Source organism: Filicampus tigris, chromosome 7 (assembly GCF_054856515.1).
Source record: "Filicampus tigris isolate MCC_2025a chromosome 7, RoL_Ftig_1.0, whole genome shotgun sequence".
NCBI lineage: Eukaryota > Metazoa > Chordata > Actinopteri > Syngnathiformes > Syngnathidae > Filicampus > Filicampus tigris.
Window position 1 is genome coordinate 2,079,025 of NC_141223.1, and position 23,338 is coordinate 2,102,362.

Sequence of the window (23,338 nt, forward strand, 5' to 3'; positions counted from 1 at the left end):
TTGTCTTCTTCATCAGAGTACTGCCAAACCTCTCTGCATTCGGCACAAAGAGGAAAGGCGGAAACAAGAAGTGCGAGAAGGAATTGTTCCTTATAAGAAACCCACAAAACTCCTACCTACTTGACTTTCTTGATGAAAGAACGACATGTATGAGGAAATATGTGGTAAAGTTTACATGTATGGATCACTTTATGCTTCTGTATGTGATGTATGTAGTTAACATATACAGTACAGCATATATTTTTTTCTGAACCTGAATATGTAATACTATTATACAGTATTTTGGATAGTTTTGGATACTACGGTAAATGAGTAGTTTTGTGTAGATTCATACACCGCACATTCTATTTATGGTAGAAGTACTACTACTTCTACTACTACCCTTTTACTACACTATCACTATTAATAGCAATTTAAAAAATAACTTTTTATATGCTACCTCTGAAGGAACATGAAGGATTGTTTTTCTTTCCTAAATAAGAACTTTGCAATGTGTGTGTAATATATACGATATTTCAAATGTGTTTTAAATGTAAATACAATGTTATTTATTTGATGTTTGATGTGTTATTTATTGCATTGTTTTTAATTGCGGTACATGGAACAGTTCAACTGTGTATTCACTTGTTGACATTTATTTTATTTCATTGTATATAATTTTTCCCCTTTATTCAAATTTTAATTTACATCCATTTAATCTATGTTGATCACTGATTCAACGGTGGTTCTAGTCACATGTTTGAAATAAACACAAACAAATAGATACCATAGTGTTGGCCCTATGGCTACTACATATACAGATTAGCATGTAGGATTGATCATTTGAATAATGAGATAATAAAGTATAGACACACGGTCCATGTGGCTCATAAATGTTCACATTGTTGACCTCACATGACAATAGGGAATCCCCTGAGACGGCGAGATGCCACGCGAGGGTCTGGATGATGCCATATAAGCATTTTACTGTTATGTGCACAGTGTGACTGATAATAAACAGAGAAGCACGAGACCACCCTGGATCATCCTGTATCAAATACCGTGTGTGTGTGTGTGTGTGTGTGTGTGTGTGTGTGTGTGTGTGTGTGTGTGTGTATGACTCTTTCCATTGTGTGAGGCCTGGAATGACCCCTGCAGCTGTGAGTGACATTCATAAAATAAGCAGTTGATTGGGTGGCTACAAGGCCAGCTCATTATATTCATTTTGGCAGTTTTGGTGGCAGTATTGAGGCCCTAAATGCAGCTCAGCCTGGGGGCTCCACATGGTCAGTCACTATTATTACATTGGGGCTGAGGGGGTTGTGTATCTGCGCATCTGTGCTTTTCTTGGGGGAGGATACCACTAAATCCTCCACAGCAGCGGTGGTCATAGATCAAAGCTCAACATAAAAATCAAAGTGCATCCAATGTCTGCTGTTTATTTAACTGCGCTTTATCTAAAGCCGCAGTTAACTCTAACAATACTAACAGTTAAACTCCTCTTATATTCAAAATAGTTTTAGCAACTATGCCCAACAAAATATTATTACACTTTATAGTATTACAAGATATTTCACAGATTGCTAGATGTTAGCATACCAGCTGTTACCATACTAGCCTTTAGCATTTACCCTATGATTGGTCCATAGAGGTTGGAAAATGTTAGCATATTGCATTAGCATTGTTTGCATTTGAGTTGTATTACAAAATATTCTCAGGTTGCTAGATGTTACTTAGCATACTAGCTGTTAGCTTGTAAGCATGTTAGCACACTAGCTCTTAGCATGTATGCATATTAACATTTTAGTCTTTCCATCCAGCCATTCATTTATCCGAACCGCATATACTCATAAGGGTCGTAGAATTTTTAATCATATTTCCATATGACGGCTCCATACAGGCTGCTAGATTATAACATACTAGCTGTTAGCATGTTAGTATTTTAGTTCCAGCAGGCTTTTAAAACAGTGCCCAGCTACAGGGTATGATGTATAATGCTGATGGATCAACCTAGGTGCTTTACCTACTCAAGTTTCTATCTTGTTAGCATTTCTAAGTAACTGTTACCATGCTAGCAGAGTCGATATTGGGCCTCCAGCACATGGCGTGTTTTTGCTTGGTACCTGGAAGCGGAGGATGATGGTCCAGATGAGGCCCAGTGTGAGGCGGTGGTTCCCGTCCACAATGTCATGTGAGCCCACATTCTCCAGGTGGACCCTCTGCTCCTTGAGGAACTGGAGGGCTTTGTCCACGTTCTCCAGAGAGTGGATGCGCATGCGGCCTCGCGTCGGCCTCGGCTGTAGGGACGAGAAAACAAATAAATCGCTGTCATTTGCTACCCATACCAATTGATAGCATGCCAGCATTTTATTAGCAACGTGAAAAGTGGCTGAAAACATGGAATGAGCACTTCAAATGCATCTAAAATCCTCCATATCTTATTGGTATGATGGATCCATGCAGGTTTCGAGCATGCCCATATTTAGCCCAATAGCATTGTTAGCATTTTCTTTCAAAATAGGGGGCACTCCGCACAGACTCCTAGCATGTTAGATGTTCGCCATTAAGATTTTCAAACGTTTAAGGGCCAAATGCCCAACAACTCAGCCACAAAGTCCCAAATTGCTATCTTGCTCCTTGCTAGCACACATGTTAGCATGGCAAATCCCCAGGCTCTCACCAGCAGCTCCCCGCTGAGGACCTCCAGCAGCCGCGTGAGCATGTAGCCATCGCGCAGGTCGTTGTAGAGGTCTGAGATGCGGCAGGACACTCGGGCCAGGTGGGAATTAACCCATTTGGTGAACGTCTTCTTCTGGACGGCGTCTCGCTCCTCTGAGGGGATTTGGACAGAAGGTATTGGGACAAGAAGTTGTACTCACTCAGTGTAGGCAAGAGAACGTTACATAGGGTTGGGCGATTAATTGATTTTAACGATTCATCTAAATGATCTTAAAATAATTTTGGAATGATTCTGATTCATATCCAGAAAACATTTGGTATCGGGAGGAATACAACAAATCGCAAAAGGGAAGAAAAAGCTCGTTTTGACTAATGTCATTTTCATTTGCTTTTTGAATTGTTTTATTTGAAGGCCATGTGATCCACGTTTCTGATTACCCGCCAGGGCTTTGATGCGGGAGCACTCAAACAACTTGGCGCTGGTGCACTCCGTTTCCCAAAATGCCGAGCTGACGGGCCGGTTGTTGTTGTTGAGCTGGCGCTGGGCGTCGGCGTTGTCCAGGTCTGGTGAGGCATTCGCCATGGCGCCCCCGACGCCCTACCATGCACACACACGCACACACACGCAGTCATATCATGTAAGAAAGAGCGAGACAGCTGCCAGAATTTATCAAGTCACATTGTTCCTTGCGGGCGTGTTCCCCCTTTTTGATCTGAGTCCTCATCAAAGCTGTCACCTTCTCGTCAAAAATGTCAAAAAGCAAAATCCAGATGACGCGCACACCTGACCAACAGCTGGCCCCGAGGAGCCTGCTCAGCATGTTGAATGAGAACATGTATATTTACTTTGTAGATGTAGCCACTAGCCGTTAGCTTCAACCAGTGAGACAGACAAGGTCAATTGCAATTGGTCCATGGTAACTCATAAAGTACTCATAAACACCTTATTTGTTATTTTATATTTCATATTGCATATATTGCTTATGATCATTTCAAGTGTGTTGGAAATGGGTGAAACGTGCAAGCTACGACATCCTGTTTGCTAAGAAGGCACCAAGTTCACTAGCACAAGCTAACTATTAAGCTAGTCAATCTTCGAGTGTTAATTTATGACTTTGCGGTTCTACGTTGACTCATAAATTACCCTAGAATACCTGATTTTAATTTATAGCTCATATAAAGACCACGTTTAAAGGTGTTAGAAAGGGATAACTACTAAACTACTTCCTGTTTGCTCAGATGGCGCCAGGTGTACTTCCGGCCAATTCATACTTTTCCTCCACATGGTATGTCCGCAGACCATTCATGTACATTTGGTTCAATTCATAATACATTTCAGGGTTCCTGTTGGTAGGTTACGTGTTGCACACTTGCACATTGGTCCCTGACTTTATTTAACGCATGCAGATTTAATCAAAATGGCTCCTGTGTTTCTTTTATTTAGCTGAGGAGGAGGAAAAAGTCAAACGAACATACAATGTCTGACCACTGAACGCGAAAAGGAGAACGGACGGAAGGATTCAGCACAGTGGTGCAAGAAATGAGAGGCATTGACGAGGAGATCGGCATCATCAGTACTTTTGTTCCTTGCTCTGGCGCGTGCGTGGTTGGCTTGCATCCATATTTGTACTGTATATCGTGTAATATTATGACTTTATCCAGCATGGTGGATTAGAGGTTAGCCCTTGCGGTTCTGAGGTTTGGGGCTTGAATCTAGGCTCAGGCCTTCCTGCGTAAAGTTTATTTTTTCTTTTCCTAATACTCCTTTGTAAATTCATTGCTTAGCAAATATTTCCCAGCTGACTTTGGGTGTGAAGTGGGGTACAATGGACTGGTCGAGAGCCAATTACAGGGCAACCACTGACAAAAAGCAGCCACATTTACATTTGTGGGTCATTTAGAACCTTCAACTAATTTAAACACAACTGGTGACCAGTCAATGACAGGTCAAGAATAGAAACAACAATTGATACTCTCGTATGGACAATTTAGTATCTTCAGTGAAGCTAACATGCATGTTTTTGGGATGAGGGAGGAAAGCTCCCCCTCATGCTCAGGCAGAACATGCAAACTCCATCAGATTCAAACCCAACCCCCCACCCCCCCCCCCCCCCCCGCTGCCCATCACAACAATGTCATTAAAAGTAGAAAGTACGAAAAAGCAGTGCACCTAGTGTGTGCTGCTGCTGCTATATAGTAAAAGGCCTGCTGCTTCTGTGGCCAAGGATGCTTTCACTTTCATGCGCCCTCTGACGTGCACCGTCAACACTCGTCACGCGTGCACCGTCCATCACATGTGCAGCGTGCGCGGCCGGACCACTGCGGTATGGTACCCCTGCAACCTGACGCAAACCCGGATGCCGACTCTCCCACCCACCGGTCCGAGTTGAACCTCATCCTCTCAGTCTAGCCCACCTCTCTCTCCTTCTCCCTCCCTGGCAGTGCTTCGTCTTACCTTCCGCGCGTGTGCCGAGGACGGACCTTTGTGTCTCCCGGCGATCGAGTGCTCGTCGCCGGCTTGCTCAGACCCGGCGAGTCGGTGCAAGCCGAGCCGAGCCGAGGAGGCCGCCAATTAAGCGCCGGCCCGGGAGGTGCTGGCCTGGCTGCGGCTGCTGAGGAGGAGGATGATGATGACATCCATAGGACGGACCCGCTCCTCTCCCCCCCCACCACCGCTACCACCTGACAAAACCTCCTCCTCCTCCTCCTCCTCCTCCTCGGCTTCCTCCTCGACGTGGAGATGCGGGAAATAGCAGCAGCAGTGGGGACAGGAGGGGCCGAGAGAGCGACAGATCACAAAATTGGCACTTGAGGGCGCTCTCGAATAAACACATTTCAATCAAGACTGCAATACTGTACTGTAATAAAATACAGTCATATAATATGATAAGCAATTCATAAATAGATGGGTGGATAATTTAGTAAGATATCTAGTAATATAATTTAGGAACAAGTAGTTTTTTTTGTTATGGAACGCCGTATCTCTAAATGACAACGCATGGTTTTATAGGTCAAATTTAAAAGCAAAAAATAAATAATCTGATGTGCAAGAAAAAGGTCAATCTTTTTTTAAAATCAGCATCAAAAATACGTTGGGACGCATAAAGCCATCTTTGATTAAAATGGGCTGTTGACAAGTGTAATAATTATTACGCGATTAGAACTCGTATTTATTTTACCTTACATATGTGTTTTAATATAAAGTTGTCTTAAGTTAATACAAAGGGTAACAATTATCCAACCAGAATATAAATATTATCTTAAAATATAACTATGGACAAGAATACTGTCTTGAAATATTAAATCTCACTTAAAAGTAACGCAGACAAGTACAGTACATAACAACTGTAAACTAAAGTGATGGAGGGGATACTGTATCTTTAAATGAATTTGAGGGGAGGAGCTTAATGATAGGCGGAAGCGGCACAAGGAGGCTGAGCATTGCTTGACCGACTAATGTTTGTGAGTTTAATCTATGTAACTATTTTTTGGACTCTCTGGCTCTCAGGACGGTCTTATCGTTGACAATGTCGGACGCCGTTAAGAACGTGCTCATTTTTGGGGCGACGGGAATGACCGGCCTGGCCGCCCTGCCTCTTGCAGCGGCTGCAGGTGAGAGACCACCGATGACATCACGCCGCCATGACGTAACTGTCTCGTTGGGGAAAAAAACGCTGACTTACGCTTAAATTTGTTAAATAATCATAATAATAATAATAATAAAAGTCATAATCATAAAAAGGTTCTAGATTGAAAGCAGAATGTGACGTCATTGTTGAACTTGGGTCACAATATTACAATATATCGTATAAAGTAATTACCAATAGTTGTGTGATTCATTTATTAAAATAAAATACTACTACTAGTAGTACAACCAGCCAGACATTGTCTGTACCGCTTAAAGTAACATAATAATGATCATCATCATCATCATCCAAACTCGAAATTTGCATGTGAATGCAGAAGAGCTAACGCTGTTGAATGCATTGGAAATGTAGTAAATGTTGAATGGGCGAAAACTAAATAGTTTTCCAATAATTTCTAATGGAAATTGGTAACGTATTCAAAAAGTAGGATTTTGTTTATTTGCAATGTTGAGCATTTTCAATGTGAAATTATATGTGAAAACTGGTTCCCAAAATGTCCTGAATAAGGTAAACTTTTTTCAATGTGAATGGCTGGAATTGGTTGAGAAATTTGTATTGTATTGACACAGTGTATTTTGTAGTATTGACTATTTGATCAATCTTGACCTTCAACAAATATATCCTATCATATTGTTTAAAATTCTACATTCATTTTATTAAACACAAAAAAATGCTAATTATTTGCATTTTTTTATCTTAAACCACCCCCCCCAAAAAAAAAGAAAATTAATTAATTATCATTAATTTGACAAATAGACCAATCAGCTGTAAAAATAACAATAATTAGTTGCTTTAATACTTAATTTAATGTGACTAAGCAATCATAGTCCTGGTTCAAAAACTGCTGAGTCATGTTAGGTGGGCATGGTGATGATAGATGCTTGTTATCTTGTTTGTACAGAAGGGGCGATGTCACTCTGACTGTTTGGTCCAATTTGGGCGGGGGGGGGGGGGGGCAAATGTGTGTATGTGTGGGGGTGTGATAGACAAGGACAAGTTATCAGGTACATCGACTGGTCGTCATATCATCAAGAGAAGGTTCTATTCCCAAGAGAACGTTTAGAGAGAGGTTTGAGTCCTGAGGGAAGGTTCTAGTCCAGACACAAGTCCTAAGCAGGGTTATAATAGTTTGGCATTTTTAATATATAGTTACTATTTATTCCGTTTTGGCTTTCTTTTTTAAAAATTCAGTTAGTTTTCATTAGTTTTTAGAGCTAGTTTGTTAGTTTTTATTCATTTAAATTTTTTTGAAAATGCTTCATTATACTGTAGGTCAGTTTTTATTAGTTTTAGTTTTTTGTCAAATTATACAGCGTATTTTTTGAGTGCAAGATAATAAAAAAAGGTACTGTGAAATAAAGTACAGTAAATTACATTTCTCAAGCAATGGTTTCACTTTCCTCCTTCGTCTGTGCGGAAGTACAGCAATACCGAAATAAATACATTGGAAATGAACCCTGATAGCTGATATATGATATTAATTGACAAAGATGAAAACCAAAGAAATTTCCGCTAGAATTATATTACATAGACGATAAGATGAGGTTTCTTTTTTTTTTTTTTTTTTATAGCATTTTCATTTTTCATTTCGTTTCAGGAACAAAAATTTTTTTTTCAATTTTAGTTTTAGTTGCTTCATCCGTTTTTGTTGACTGTAATCACCATTGTCCCAAGTGAAGTATTCGTCCTGAGTTCAGGTTTTTGTTTTTCTAGTTTGCATTTCGCTTTGGTTTGTGTACCATTTTCCTACGTCACAATAAGGCACATTTCTGGTTCTGTTGATATCATCACAGTTTTTTTTTTCCTTTTTAGTCATCTCCCGTATCTATTAATGGTGGGATTGCTAAAAAAAAAAAGAAATCCCCAAAACACAAAAAAGCCAAAGAAAAGCCAATTCTGAATTGGCTTTTTGGGCGTTGGAGGTTCCACTCTCATGATGTTATCCTAGCGCTGCATTTTTATTATAGTGCAGCCAAGGGCGCATTTCATGGCCCTCCTTGGCTCACCTGCTCTCCATCCTGCAGACTACAACGTGACGGTGCTGGTGCGAGACCCCGCCAGGCTGCCGGCGGACCACAAGGCCTCCAGGGTGGTGGTGGGCGACGTGCTCAACAAGGATGACGTGAAGAAGGCCATGGAGGGACAGGACGCCGTCATCATCATCCTGGGAACAAGAAACGACCTCAGTGAGAAGAAAACACACATACACAAGATGGTCAACGCACGCTATCCAACTGCAAAAACTCAAACTCTCACATAAAAGTTTCACAAACACACAAGCTCCCACACGCACATTCCAAAATCCTCTCTCATTTACACCCCCCAAAACTCTCACACATAGAAACTCACTCGCACCCAAAAACCTCCCTCACACACACAAAGAAACTCTCACACGCACTAACAAAACTCACACAAAACCGATTTCACTCACTTGAAAAAATCTCTTATCGCTCAAAAAACTCACACAGCACAAAAATCACTCACTGAAAGAACCCTCTCTCACTCGAAAAAAAAACGTTTGCATCAAAAACTTCTCATAGGCACAAAAACTCAACACACCAAAAACCTCTCACATCACAAATGTTCTCGTATTCACCCAAAACTCTAGTGAAGAGCAACGTCAACCAAGCCTGGCTTGTTTTCCTTTCCAAGGATGGTCACTTTACATTTTTGTAAAAGTCAACTGTGTGTGTGTGGTAAAAGTTATTTTTGGCCTATATGCCACCTCCTAAAAATTTTTTTTTTAAAAACCCAGACTAACTATCAAACTTGTCTGTGTTGTGTTTCTGTCAGGCCCGACCACCGCCATGTCTGAAGGCACCAAAAACATCGTGGAGGCCATGAAGGCTCGCGGCATCCGCAAAGTGGTGGGCTGCATGTCGGGTACGTCACGTTTTCATCCTATTTGTACGTTCCCCGATGTTTCCGAATAATCGGTGTTCTTCCTCCTCCCGTGGGTCAGCCTTCCTGCTGTGGGACCGCTCCAAAGTGCCGCCGCGCATGCTGGCCGTCACCGAGGACCACGACAGGATGTACGACGTCCTCAAGTCGTCCGGCCTGGACTACGTGGCCGTCATGCCGCCTCACATTGGCAGTGAGTGTGGACTAAATAATACAAATTTCTGTCAAATTCATGCACGTTTTCTGCCCCCCAAATTTTTTTGTATATATATATATATATATATATATCTTATATATATGTATAAAATACATCTCAAAGGGGGTGTTATACACAAACATCTGTATCAAGCTATCAGTGCCTTCAAAAAGAAAATCAGGGACCTTTTAACATGCCTTATTTCCCTCTGTTAATTTCTGATGCGGCACAGATGATCTTCCTCTGACGGAGTGCTACCTAGCCACTGAGAATGCGCTGAGGGGCCGAGCCATCTCCAAACACGACCTGGGACACTTCATGGTCAAGTGTCTGTCCACCAACGAGTGGGATGCCAAGACGGTGGGCGTGTGGGGGGACTACAAATAGTTCACATCGCACCGTTTTTTTTTCTAAACATATGAACAAAAGCTATATTTTTGAAAAAAGGATACCAGCCTCTCTTACAGTCAAAGCCACCATATACAGTATATGCTATGAAAGTCAATTTTCGAAGTGCCAAACTTCATCGCAATTGTTCAGTTTTGTGTCTTTCAAATAAATGAAATTGAAAATGTCTATGTGAGAAATTTTCGTCCTCATCCAACCACGAATAAGAGCCACCCCCACGTCGACAGCATAGCCGAACATGATTATCAGAGGCTAATGCTAACCTAAGCAGATATTGCCGCTCTATACTTACCTATAGGCTTTCACATGATTGCTTCAAAGTGATCATTTCGCTTTGGATGTTCGGCCAGACGAGCTGGTCATAACATTCACTGAGGAACTCCGTGTGCGGGTGGTTATTATGTTAATTAGATCCACTGTTAATTTCACACTTGATGGGCAGGCAGGCACTCCAGAGATCCAACTATTTGTACACAATTGTTAAAAAGATTTGCTGTTTGTCAATTTTCATGCAGTCGTTTGCTGCCACCTAGTGGCCAGAATGACACGACTGCAGACCACATCTTAATTCGTCCAACAAGTGTTTTTGATTTCTCCTTCTGTTAACGGTGTAAAAAATGTTGAAGTATTATGTAATTAAGTATTATGATGTTTTATTTGATAAAATCAATTTTTCTTAATCACGGAAAAAAATACTTGATCCGTCTTAAATTTCTTTTGAGTAGGCCCATAAGACGCCTTTGTACACTGTATTTCGGCGCTTTATTTTGAGAATATACATTTCACATCGGCCTTATTTTAGTTTTGGACTAGTGAGGTCACATGCGATTTGTTTCAACTTAATTCAATTCCCCCGTCTTAAACCCCATCGTGTGTACATGTATTTGTTACATTTAGTGTGACTAAATTGTTAAAAAAGTGAGAAAGCGCACGAAAGGCGTTTTTTTCCCCGTGGAAAATGTCATCAAGTGGGAGATTCCGGGCAGTCCCTTGCACCCACGTGACTCACTTAGTTAGTTCCGGTGGGGGAGCGGCTGACTACTCGCCCGCAGCCAATCGGAGTCTCCTCGCGACTGTTCGCTCACGCAGCTGATCCTGGAACTGCTGCGGAGGTGGGGAGAAAAGCAAGGAGCCAAGAAGCTGACAAGCCAAGCAGCCACTTGTTGTTGCCGAGCAGCGAGCGGCGGTCGTCGGCTTCATTCGTCACCTCTCCGCTGCCTCCAGGTGAGACCTTCACGGTTCAACTCTTCTCGTCGTTAATGTCAGCTTCCGACTATCATGACGACATAAACAAGCAGCAGATGTTACATTTATGATCCATAGAAGTGATTGTAGGTTTATTGGTAGGTTATGTCACTGTAAAAACAATTGTAACAAAAAAATCAACAATAATAATAATACTGGGGTGATTTATGTTGTCGACTTTCTGGAGAGGTCCCTTAAACAGGGGTGAACAATCTATGGCCGGTGGGCCACAGCTATGCAATTCTAAAAGCAAATTACCCGCTGTAAATGGTTTTTTTTTTGTGTGTGTGCATTTTCCCCAGCCGAATCAAAGAATTCCTTGGTTTCAGTACAAGTTGCGATATCCAACAAGCCTGAGTGGCGAACATGATGCGCGCCTACGCAGCAAATGGTCACGTGACACATAGCGGCTCTGTGTGTGTGATGACTTGACCTCACACAGCTGTCCTATCTGTTGACATGACAACACACACACACACACACACGAATATTTACACTATACACAAACACTCACACACATTAGGCAGAATTCTTACACCTCCAAACCAATCACTTTCCCCCAAAATGTATTTTAATCTATTAGGCAATGCATCAGAAAGGACAGCAAGCCATTGTCGTGCTCAAAAATTGATGTGCTCTACAGGAAGTTGAATGTCTGCATCACTGTCGTCTCCATGGCCATGTCGATGCATCATCATCATTCTCTTGACCTCCTTACCACACCTCTTTGCAGGTAACCACACCTCTAACCCAATGATGGGCCATGCATTTGGTATCCAGGGGGCTTTACCCGAGTGAATTTATTTCTTGATACTGTACTGCCACTATCGGGTCGCGATTTCAGAAACGAACGATCAATGCTATTCAAAACGCAATGTAAGGGAACCATCATCTGGAGCCGTTCAGAATCAACCAAGCATGGGCCGATAGTCGATTCTTACAGTATGATAACCGTGAGCAAAAACATTGTGATAAAGATATCATGGTATCGAAGTCACAGTTCCAAAATGGCATGAAAACAATTGAGCACAATCTGTTTTATTTTTAAACAAAATATAGAGCAGTTAAATTTAAATGCATAAATGTTAACATTCTTCTTCTGTTTTAATTTTTTTTGGTAAGTCACAATGTCTCATCACTGGTGAGCTATTTTTAGGAGAGAATCCTGGGCTACTCATGTTGTCCTTGGGGCTAACTAGTATCAGCTGGCACCATCTTTTTTTTTTCTTTTTTTTTTTTTAGGGAATTGCACATTAATCAGAGCAAAAAGGCATCTGTCTTTGCACCTAAAAAAAAAAAAAAAAAAAAAAAAAAAGCAGTTCCTCATTTCTCCGAAGAAGTTGTAACTGCTTTAGCACATCTGTGCAAATGATGATGCACAATTCTCTGCCGTTTTCGACATGTTGATCAAAATGTGCGACAATGGAGCTCTGTTGAATGGTCTCACAGCGCACAACATTCGGACAGTGACATCATAACAAACTTTCGATTGAGACTTTTGAATTTGTCATCAAAACATTGAGCGTCAGTTCACATGAGGACACACTGTTATATTGACAACACGCCGAAGCAATTTAACTGTGTCATCTGTACACAACCACACAAAAACTTGTCGTTCGGATGGCACTGACGTGTTCAGCGACACAAATATTTACTTTTGAGGGATGTGCTAAGGATTTGGGGGGAGAAAATGCCCTTTGCAGGTGGACCGTGATGTTTTGCTTTGTGTACAAACTCTATTGGGAAATGCACTTACTGTTTTGCAAATCAAAATTGTTACCAAAGCGGATTGAGAAAAACTGTAATGTATGCAGATCGATAGAGACGTGTATAAATTACATGGTCTCCAGAACTACTGATTCCGAAGGGCCTGGGCAGATTAGATTGACTCGGCAGCACATGGAGGCTGAAATCTGATTGGACAAAAAAAAAAAAAAAAAAAAAATCAAGCACAAAATCAAGAGAATAGGAATAAATAAACAATGCTGCGCCCCCTCTGCAGGCCGTCCGAGCAACTGCACACACCCCCTGGTGCCAGAGCATGGGGGCTTCCGCTGTGAGCCGTCCCCGTGCCGAGGTTTCCCCCACAAGAGCTCCGTGCATCTGTTCTGCGAGGACGGCTATCACACAGCCAAGTCTCCCGTCTCGTGGTGCCATCACGGAGCTTGGAAGCCGCCCATTCCCGCCTGCGTCCGCAGCAGGGGTGAGTCTGCCGGTTTGGTTCAAAGCGACCTTTTGCCCGTGTCCGTCAAAGAGGAACTTCTTCTGGGGGTTCTGTCCGATTGCGACCGAGTTTGGAAAAATTCAGCACTTGAGCTCAGTTTAAAATTGGCCACGTGAAATTTGGTCAACACAAATATCACGTGCAGACCCACAAAAAAAAAAGTCTCGACAAGTCTGAAAAGATGCAGGAAGTCTGCCGTTTTTGGGTGTCCTTCAAAGAACAACTCCGTCAAGATATTTTGTCCAATTGCTAGCACATTTGGAAAATTCAGCATGTGAAGCCAGTTTATATTCGCAATAAGAAATGTGGTCAACTTGTCTATCATTAATAGACCTACAAAAAAATCTCAAGAAGCCATGTCAGAAAAAAACTATGTCATGGAGTCCATTTTCAGGCTCCTTCGCAGACTAACTCGTTCTTGAGATTTTGTCTTTTTGCTCCTAAGTCTGATCCATGGACACTAGACGGATTTGACGGACGAATTTGAGTTTTGGTCGTTGCATGAGGGCGGAGCATGGCAGTGAATTCTGATGACTTGCCATAAAACAGGAAACTAGCTAATGAATGTTTTGAAAATTCAGCTCGTGAAGACGGTTTGACTTAACATGAAATTTGTTCGTCCTGACTAGACGCACGAAAACGTTTTAAGAAGGCATGTCCGATAAACCATACAAATTCTGCCATTTTGGTTCACAGCGTCCATTTTAGGCTCATTTCCACTCCTTTATTGACGAACATTCCGAAGAGATTTTGTCCGATTGCTGCCAAATTTGAAAAATTCAGCCCCCCAACTCAGTTTGACTTAGCAACATAAAACTTGGCCGAGATGTTTACCATGAGTAGACCCACAAAAAAAAAATCTCAAAAAGCCATACAATATGTGAAAAGACACAAAAATGCTGCCATTTTGGTCCAAAATGTCCATTTTAGACTCATTGAGATTTTGTTTGTGTGCTCCTACATTTAGGATAACATTTAAGAATTTGACTTTTGGGCGTGCATGGTTGCATTTTTTTTTTTTTTTGCCATAAATGCGATTGTATTTGATGAGAGCACATTTGAAGTGTTTCATAACATGGACCTAGATCTAAACGTGCTGACCTAGTTTCTCTGAAAAGTTCTTCCTTCTTGTTTTGGTCCTTCCGCAAGTGCAAACGCTGGTTCAGTTTCAGTCTCGTTAGCATTAGTGTGATTCCTCCTCTTTTTGGCCAGGCCGCATACTGAGCACTGAATTACATTTATAGGATTGCGCATACACACATTTTACCTGCAGGTTTAACCTTCATTTCAAACCCTAACCCAGATTTCAAACCCTAATTTGAAAGCATGACCTTTGTTTCAAACCACAATTTGAAACCTTAAGCCAGGTTTCAGAATGCAATTTGATATCTTAACTCAGGTTTAAGGTCCACCCCCTGACTTGAAACCTTAACTTTTGTTTGAAACCATAGTCTGAAACCCTAACCCTACTTTCAAACTCAAACCCTAACTTGAAATCCTACTTTGAAACCCAAACCCAGGCGCGAAACCCTAATTTGAAACCTTAACTTGAATCCCAACATTGAAACGTTAATATGAAACCATAAATCAGAATTGTAACCCAGGATTGAAACCAACATTTGAAACCTTAATTTGATATCTCCCTGGCTTGAAACCCTAACCCGGGCTTAAAACCCTAGTAATCACTAAAGGGTGCACGTAGTGTTCGGTTTGATCTACTTACCATCCTGTTTGTGGTTTTGGTGCCAAGTAGTCTTCTTCTTCTTTGTCTGTCGGTGGTTCTGCAAACACGAAGTGAGAGATCAGAAGAGGAAGTGAAAGAAACCACCAGAATAAATGCGAAGCTGACAGACAGGAAGCACCAAACAAACCGCACCGACATCAAAAACCTGTCCACTCTTTTACCCACGATGCCCTGCAGTGCTGCGACAAAAAAAGAAAATTAACTTGCCAAACAACACTCAATAGTATGAAACCCTCATTTGAGACCATAACCACATCTTGAAATCCTCATTTGAAACTTTTAAGTGAAGACCCTAACCCTGACTTGAAACCCTATTTTGAAATCATAGCCTTTAAACGTTTTTTTTTTTTTTTGCAGTGCTTTAGACAGAACTGAATGGAATACCAGAGTCTGGCTAGTAAGAAACCCAAATACTTGTTTGAAACCCCAACGCAGATTTCAAACCCTACTTTGAGACCCCAACCCTGTCTTGAAAGCGTAACTTGAAAGCCTCACCTTTGCTTTGACGTATCGTGAAAGCGCAACTCCTGTTCCAGACCTTAAGGCTGGCTTGAACGCCTCCCGCTCGTTCCCACAGGGGGCGCTCGCGTCAACGCCGACAGCGGGGTCGATTTCGGCGTGCCCAACGTGGCCACGACGGCTGTGGGCGTGTCCATATTCCTGCTCACCACCACCGCCTGCCTGGTGGTCAAGTCCCGCCTCTGCCCCTGCCATTCGCACAGGTGAGCTCCCTGTTGTCAGCATGTGGGAGGACATGCGTCACGTGACCCGTGTGTCACATGACACATTACCGTGACATCTCCCAGCAGGCGCGGGTCCTCGGACCAGCTGGACCTGATGGCCGAGGGACTTCCCGTCCCGCTGCCGTCCTACGAGGAGGCGGTGTACGGCAGCTGGGGCCAGCCCCTCCCCGCCTCCCGCTCGCCCCCGCCGGGACCCACCCAGCTCCTGCTGGCCCGGGAGCCGCCCGGCGAGCAACCCAGCCCCGACAACGCCCCGCCCCCTTACGAAGAGGTCCAATCACGAACGGGCGACAGCCGACGGCTACGCCTTCCTCTGTCGGACGACAAGGACATTTGAAGGACAAAACTGCGAGGCGGTTTCCATTGACAGCTGCCGGATGTGACGACTTGGCACTTTTTTTTTTTCTTTTTTTTTCTTCGTCTCGTATTGGGTCGGACGCAGCGGGCCGGCGTCCAGACCAAAGCTGATTGGCCAGTTTGCACTCATCCGACTTATGTTGTACTGTACCTGTGTGTGTGCGCATGATGTTATTTTGAACAATTTATTCATATTGCCTGATTCCTCTGAAGAAGTGCAATGGCAGCTCTCAGGTCCAACGTGAAATGCCAATTCAAATAAGCTTGGCTTCGAACCCGAACCCAGATTTAAAAGCCACATTTTAAACCCTTGACTTGGAACAGCAACCAAACCTTGAAAATCATTCATTGAAACCCTAACCTTGTCTTAAAACTATACACTTTGAAACCTTAACCCAGACTTGAAACCCTCATTTAAAATTCACGCTCAGGCTTGAAACCCAAATTTGAAACCTAACTTGAGACCATAATTTAAACGCAGGCTTGAAACGGTAAGCTAGGCTTGCAACTATGCGACTTGAGAGGTTCCCCTGTATCCGCAAACAGAATATTAGAAGATGAGATGATATTTATATGAAGGAGAGTAACTTGCACACTGAATGTATTTTCCCTTTATTGACATAATTGATAAACATATCTGTACGTCCGTTTATTCTGTCATGTTTCAAGTTTCCCTTCTGACATTTCAGTTCCAGTGAGTGGAATTTGCCACCACGACAGCAAACCAGAAACCACACACACCGCACACACAATGTCTCATATCGATTTATTACGATGAGGTGTGAGCAGGAGGAAATTGGGGCCGATCACGTGATTTTGAGCAGATCGGTATTTGCTGAAAAAGATTTTGGGACTTCCTTCTTTTCTAAAGTCAAGAATAAAATATTTTATTTGTTTTCTTGATGTAAACCACTGCTGACTTACAGCCTTATAAAACGTTATCATGTTGGGATACCTTTATTTGAATTAAAAAAAAAAAAAAAAAGAAAGAAAGAATTTGGACGCGCTTGTTTTTTGATTTTGTAATGTATTGCCCAAGTATCGGATCGAGACTCTGTATCGACAAATACTTCGTCAACCCAAACATATTTTTTCAAGAATATGTTGCCAGCAGGCCCACTAGTTGAAACACGGCATTCTGATTAATTTTGCATTTGTAGAATAAAAGTTAAGCAGCAAAATGCACTCATTTTTAGCCATCTGTGGGGGCGGCCATTTTGTCACTTCTTGTCGACTGAAAATGACATCACAACTGCTCACAACGACCAATCGCGGCTGACTTGTTTTCTGAATCTGAGCCGTGATTGGTCGTTGTGGGCAGTTGTGATGTCATCTCCAGTCGACACAAGACAAAATGGCCGCCCCCAGGGATGGCTAAAAACAAGTGGATTAACACTTATTCCACAAGCACAATATTTACCAGAACGCTCCGTTTCAACTAGCGGCCTTGCATAGAACATATTCTTGTTTGTGTTGACTTCCGCTTTAAAAACAAACGTCTCTGATTCGGACTTGGGTTCAAAAAGTGATCTAATGACTTGTATTCGCCAGTCACTTCGAGGTACAGCTCATAAATATATATTTTTTTTCTTCTAAAGGTGCCTTCTTTACAATGCTTGCAGTTCAATTGTGGTTTGTCCCAAAAAAGAGAAGTTGACTTACTGTAAAGCGACCACACACCCATTCTCTCACACACACACGCACGCGCATGCGCGCGCCCTCTCACGCGCACCAATACATGAATGAGGACAAGCCATTGATGAGTTGTTACTCATTTGTCGTCTTGGCTTGAGAAAAAGAGGAAAATTTTGGTACGTTTGAGTCAAGTTCGTCACCGTGACTAATATTTCCTCAAGTGTGAGCATCCTCAGGAGGAAAGGGCTACATGACCTCAGTCAGGCTTACGAACACAATAGGAGAGAATGAGTCTTTGTTAATCCCCGAAATTGGTCAATTCAGCTTCTCCAGCAGCAAAGGTGAAAAAGCTGCTCGACATGGGGGATTTTAACGCTATGCTACTGAAATAGTTTGTGGTTTTGCGGCACGCGGCTCAAGCTTGGCTTTCAGGCTCAAACGGTCACATCAGAAATAACTCCCCAAGTGACGTTTTCACTATTATCCTCAGATCGTCACAAGTGTTTGTCGCCGTGCGCGGTGCAGCTAAAGTCAAGTCAAAAGACTCGGCTCTTCAATTTTTTTTGCAATTTGGGCTCTTGCCTGGTGTTTGGAGTAAAACTCTTCGTCCGTATCTTCGTTCGGATTGCATCGGACGGCTACTTTGTTGTTTGTCCGACCCAGGGCGGTGTGTTGCGTTACTTCCTCCTTCCCGCCCTACACACGTGCATACATTAAAACATCCATCACATGACAGCGGTTCTTCGCCAGTTGTTTATTTGAACATCACAAATGAGGACATGATCAGCGAACCTTCAAATGAGAGGATTGGTGCAGAGAAAAAACAGCCACTCGGTGAGGCTGCCTCCGGGGTTTCGAGGCTGAGGGCAAAAAGGACAGAGACAGAGAAAAAAAGAAAAAAAAAAAAAAAAAAATCAATGTTCATTGTTGCTGATGCTATTGATTGATGTCAATAATTGATGATGATAAATGCTACGTACAATTGAGGCACATCACGGAATTGAAGCTACTCATTTGTGCTAATACTCGATGCTAGCGATCGATTAGGGATGGACGAGTATCGATACCAGTTATTGGTATCGAGTCGATACCAGCTGAATTTCAATTTATCGGGAACTCACGAAGGCTGGCGATACCAGTCATTGATACGTAAGGCGCCCTTTTATGGCCGTTCCACTGTCAGGAAGTTGCATTATTGTCAATTCGCTCCAAACGAATCCTAAATTCAGAGAGAGTTGTGTTTTTTTTTTAATTTTTATTTTGGACTTTAATTCTCTAATGCAGCGTGACTGCTCTGCCTTTTTGTGAGAAATAAACAAAGGGTCTTTAAAATGAGCTGTCATTGGTTTAATGACATTTTATGTATCAAAAACAGTAGTGGTATCGGTTACTTGGTATCGTATCAGTGAGTACTTGTATCGGTCTGAAAATAAGTAGGACTCAAACATCCCTATAATTGATGCAACTGATACATGCTAGTGATTAGCCCGATTGATTGGTGCCAATTGTCAATGACACTCCGATGATTGGCGATACGGATTGCCGCAAAATTTTTACGACAACGATCAATGCTAATAATTGAGGCTAATGACGAATGCCAACGGTGGCCGAGCGCCACACCTGCAATGCGGCGGTGTTCAATGGTCGTCCGTCTCTTTGTACATCTCGCAGGCGTACGGCTCCGTCACCGGGGTAGCCTTCCTGCACTTCCAGATGGCACAAGATGGACGCCGTCTTGAGGTACACCAGAACGCGCTGAGCGGGACGCCAGTCGATGGCGAAGCTGGAAAAAGGAAGCGGGAGCGCCTGCGTCAGGTCACGGAGGACGGCGGGGGCTCGCACGCATGCGGAGCCCACCTGGATCTCAGACTCTGGATCTCGGCCAGCAGGTCGGCCTGACCCACGTAGTTCTCCACCACCCCCACCAGGGCGGCGCTGAGCTCGGCGGGGCGGCCCGACACGTCTTCCTGCAGCTGCTTCGCCGGGCTTGCCTGATCACGTGACAGGAAGTCACACATCAATTATTATTAATCCTTTATTACTTTTGAGATGTTTATATAGTGGACGATATTGTTCAGGAAAAATTCCACTAAAAACCTTTTTAGTGATTAAGGAGAAGGGAATTGACGCCCCCCCCCCCTGCTAAAAAGTTGGCAGAAAAGCACTACTTTTGTCTGAATGAAAGCACACAACTCACTTCAGCAAAGCTCCTTGGCATCAAAATGGCCCCAAACCATACTCGTGTTTTTCGTACCGGATCGATCTCGAGTGTGAAGCGCTCGTCCTGGCTCCAGATGATCGACAGCTTCAACGGCTCCAGCTCACCGAATGCCAGGTTTGCGTTGGCGGCGGTGCGCGGCCTCAGCTCCAGAGACACCCGCGATTGGTTGAAGGACAGCAGGCCGACGTGCGCCACCTCCTGCGCGGCCGCCGCGAACGACTGCAAGCTGACAAGAGCGCGTGGCGTCATTTGACGCGTCGCCTGACCCGTCATGTGACCCGACGACACTCACGCCTCTCTGGAACGCTGCCAGACGTCCACGCGCCCCAGCTCCGCATCGAGCTCCGCCTTCAGCAGGGTCAGCTGACCATCATGTGCCTGCAACGCTTTGCGCGCCTCGTTCACATTCGCCTGTAACTCCTCACTTCGCTGTTTCTGAAATACACGTACACAACACATGTAATAGGGCTGGGTGGAATGGCCTTAAAGGCACATCAGATTTTTTTTTTTTGGTGTGACAAAAAAAAAACACTTCCAATTTGAATTGATTTTTTCTATATTATAGAATTTATTTTTCATGCCAAGGTCGCAACTAACGATTATTTTAATCATTGATGATTCTGTCGATTAGTCAATGAATTTGATTTGAATTTTTTTTTTTTAAAGTTTGAATTTCCATCCCTTTATCCACAAACCAGACATTATTTCAAATCAGCAGTGCAGAAAATGCGCAAACATGAATTCATTAGGATTCAGTGACTGGTTTGATCCTTGACATGTTAGAAAGCAGGGAAAAATGTTGATAATTGCAATAAAAACTACAGAAATCTGAGAATATTTGCTGTTGAGAGGATGAAATTTGGACAATTAAAACTTAAATTCTAAACGATTAATCGATTCTCAAAAACAATTATCAATTAATTTGATTATAGACTATTAATCATGATATCTCTAAATTATTCAAAACAAAATTTGCTTTTTTTGGGCCTACTGCTATTTGTTATACTGTTTTTTTTAAACCAAACACTACAAACCAAATTGTTTTTTTCCCAGCACCAAGTTAAACAGAAAAAAATGAAATTATATATTTTTTTATTTAAAGGTAATGTCAAAAAAAAAAAATAATAATTGATGTAATGGAAGCAGTGCACGTCTGCGAGGACGCCGTTTCAACGACAGAATACGTAGAAATACATAAATAAATGTAATTGATCAACACCAAAAAAAAAAGACCTTCCTGACAAATTGTTGCAAAAAAGTCAAAAATAGAAATAAAAAGTCAACCGATAAAATCTTGTCCACACCTTGTGCGTCTGTGCGTCATTGTGCGTGTACCTTGGCTTGCAGCCGTTGCAGTAATTGTGTGACTTTGTGTCGTTTGTTGATGATGTTTTGCTGCAGCGTGTCGACCAGCTCCTCCGTCTGCTGCGATGTCTTCCTGCTCTCCGCCTTCAACGCCTTCCAGCGGCCTCGAGCTCCGCCCTCTGCGGTCAGAAAACAGACAAGTGACCGACATGATACTCTACATGTCAATCAAAATAAAATAATGTGTTGACGACATCTTTAACTGATGTCACCATGAAATGACAAAATCAAGGCGCAAACTTCTCATTTCACCACACGTGGGTTGTACTCGACTCTGGTGGGAGGAGCTAACACACAAACAGACGAGCCAGGAGCTAATCAAGAAAAGAGATTTTGCCGTTTTCCCACAGAACAGAGAGAATATATGCCTGTGAGTATTGTTGTATGCTCCGTTTGCATGTGACGCCGCTTTATGTGTTTTAAAGTAGTTGTATGAAGGTTTATAATGACCATAACATGACAATCTGCTTGAAGCAAGCACACTGTGGGATCTTACTTGGAGAACTGTGCAGGCAAGAGTCTTCGCTTCACTTTTTTCAAAGTGATGTTATATGACAGTCTCCCATTTCTTGACAGCGAGCGAGTGAGAATGTGCTTAGAAAAACGTTAAAAAGTGCACTATAGTTTGTTTAGGTGTTTTAACTGTGTTAAAACTAGGGCTGACCAATTTTGAAAAATAATATAAATGTGATCCAGAACATAAATTTGTAATCAGAATTTAACAACAATGCCAACAAATCTATGGCTTTCTCACTTCTTATTACTTCAACTTTTCATGCCTACCTACTGACTGAAATGAAGCTTTTTTTCCCCCCTCCGCATTCTTTGGATTCGATTGTTACCTGACTGCGGGGGACAGGGCTGTGTTAGCAGTTGCTGGGTTGATTGAAGACACTCCAGCTCGCTCATATTGGAGTCCAGAACAAACAACTGACGCCACACAACCTTCTGCACACGTCGCCTGTCCTATACACACACGCACAGATAAAGAATGAGCATGTGGATGTTTTGGTGACCAAAACCCTCAGAAGAAGATGAAAACCTGGAGGAAGAGGAGTTTCTCTCCTGCAGGGTCCAGCTCCTCCCCCTCATCACACGGCGCCGGGAGAGTGAGGTCACAGCTCTGCAACACACTGGCATACATGTACACACTCATGATTAAATACACACAGAATCCAGTCCAAATGCAATCAGCACAATGTGGAATCTAGAGTTTTCCATCAATCCACGATCGAGAGTGTTTGTCCTCCTCATTAGGCTCGCAGGTGGGCTGAGGACTATGCCACCTGAGTTCGGGTGAGAAACGGGGTACACTGACGGCTGGTGGCCAGACAGACAAAATGGCTGGGCACATGTAGACTAACAATGTACGGGTCCCGAGTCAATCAGAAGGCTTGACAGATGGAAACAAACCAGCCGTGAGACGTTTGTAATTTTATCAATGACGCCATTACGTTATGCGTCCCTTGCTTTGTGTTTAACTTTATTTTTTTTAATCGATTTAACATTTTAATTTTGGGGCATATATTAATTCGGACAAAACCAAATGATAGCTTGATCGTGTAGGTGTGATGCAGATGGAATTAGCAAAAGGATCCTGTCTCAAAAGACATTTTGAGGTACAGACTTCTGAATGGACATTTGTATTTCTTAACTTTTTGCGTACATTTTTTCCCTAAAGAGCATCCCGCGTTTAAAACATTTGAAAAAAAACAGACTACGCTGAATCGCGTCGAAAAGTAAACATTTAAACGTCAAACTTACTTTCGAACGGCTAACATTGTTGCTGTCTTGTCCGACATTTTTGTTTTCAAATCCCCCGCGCGAGGCCGTTGGTTGATGACGTTGATGACATTGATGACGTCCGCAACACGCGACCAACGTTTTTTTTAAAAGTGGCTTTAGCGTCACCTTGTGTTTTGGTAAAAGTGACAAAAAGGAAGAACCTGAAAAATAAAATAAAATAAACCCTGTTCAGGAAGCTAAATTAAAAT

The 23,338-nt window shown here is 42.6% G+C and overlaps 4 protein-coding genes across 12 annotated transcripts in view; 2 read left to right on the top strand and 2 right to left on the bottom strand.

Moving 5' to 3' along the window:
• Positions 1 to 15,215, bottom strand: part of sptbn4b (spectrin, beta, non-erythrocytic 4b) — a 54,147-nt gene extending 38,932 nt beyond the window's left edge. For 3 of the 7 annotated variants that reach the window (XM_086035707.1, XM_086035702.1, XM_086035708.1), the window contains exons 1-6: positions 10,103 to 10,270; positions 8,312 to 8,469; positions 5,114 to 5,270; positions 3,097 to 3,256; positions 2,660 to 2,811; positions 2,103 to 2,276 (exon numbers count right to left, since the gene is read on the bottom strand). In XM_086035707.1, the coding sequence (XP_085891833.1) occupies positions 2,103 to 2,276; positions 2,660 to 2,811; positions 3,097 to 3,241 (471 nt within the window). In that variant the 5' untranslated portion in view covers positions 3,242 to 3,256; positions 5,114 to 5,270; positions 8,312 to 8,469; positions 10,103 to 10,270. Of the gene's footprint in view, positions 1 to 2,102; positions 2,277 to 2,659; positions 2,812 to 3,096; positions 3,257 to 5,113; positions 5,271 to 8,311; positions 8,634 to 8,901; positions 9,059 to 10,102; positions 10,271 to 10,819; positions 11,084 to 15,002 lie in introns of those variants that run through there. The other 4 variants (XM_086035704.1, XM_086035703.1, XM_086035706.1 and 1 more) reach the window with 4 other exon arrangements.
• Positions 6,067 to 9,978, top strand: blvrb (biliverdin reductase B). Its single transcript, XM_086035716.1, has 5 exons — positions 6,067 to 6,270; positions 8,330 to 8,491; positions 9,099 to 9,188; positions 9,268 to 9,399; positions 9,635 to 9,978. The coding sequence occupies exons 1-5, from the start codon at positions 6,186 to 6,188 to the stop codon at positions 9,787 to 9,789; spliced, it is 624 nt and encodes a 207-aa protein (XP_085891842.1). The 5' UTR covers positions 6,067 to 6,185; the 3' UTR covers positions 9,790 to 9,978.
• LOC147144361 (sushi domain-containing protein 6) lies at positions 10,879 to 16,773 on the top strand. Of its 2 annotated transcripts, none has more exons than XM_086035714.1 (5): positions 10,879 to 11,034; positions 11,699 to 11,788; positions 13,058 to 13,258; positions 15,601 to 15,745; positions 15,830 to 16,773. In XM_086035714.1, the coding sequence occupies exons 2-5, from the start codon at positions 11,707 to 11,709 to the stop codon at positions 16,101 to 16,103; spliced, it is 702 nt and encodes a 233-aa protein (XP_085891840.1). In that variant the 5' UTR covers positions 10,879 to 11,034; positions 11,699 to 11,706; the 3' UTR covers positions 16,104 to 16,773. The 2 variants fall into 2 exon arrangements, with proteins under 2 accessions (XP_085891840.1, XP_085891841.1); XM_086035715.1 differs by having other exon boundaries at positions 10,880 to 11,034; positions 15,833 to 16,773.
• A 673-nt stretch (positions 16,774 to 17,446) lies between these two features.
• Positions 17,447 to 23,175, bottom strand: LOC147144362 (uncharacterized). Of its 2 annotated transcripts, none has more exons than XM_086035713.1 (10): positions 23,011 to 23,063; positions 22,387 to 22,477; positions 22,187 to 22,310; positions 21,315 to 21,463; positions 20,272 to 20,414; positions 20,013 to 20,205; positions 19,616 to 19,749; positions 19,379 to 19,541; positions 18,551 to 18,618; positions 17,447 to 18,454 (listed from the first exon to the last, which is right to left on the bottom strand). In XM_086035713.1, exons 1-9 carry the CDS (start codon positions 23,028 to 23,030, stop codon positions 18,553 to 18,555), a joined length of 1,083 nt encoding a protein of 360 aa, XP_085891839.1. In that variant the 5' UTR covers positions 23,031 to 23,063; the 3' UTR covers positions 17,447 to 18,454; positions 18,551 to 18,552. The 2 variants fall into 2 exon arrangements, with proteins under 2 accessions (XP_085891839.1, XP_085891837.1); XM_086035711.1 differs by lacking the exon at positions 23,011 to 23,063 and adding an exon at positions 23,109 to 23,175 and having other exon boundaries at positions 17,449 to 18,454.
• Positions 23,176 to 23,338: the final 163 nt, after the last annotated feature.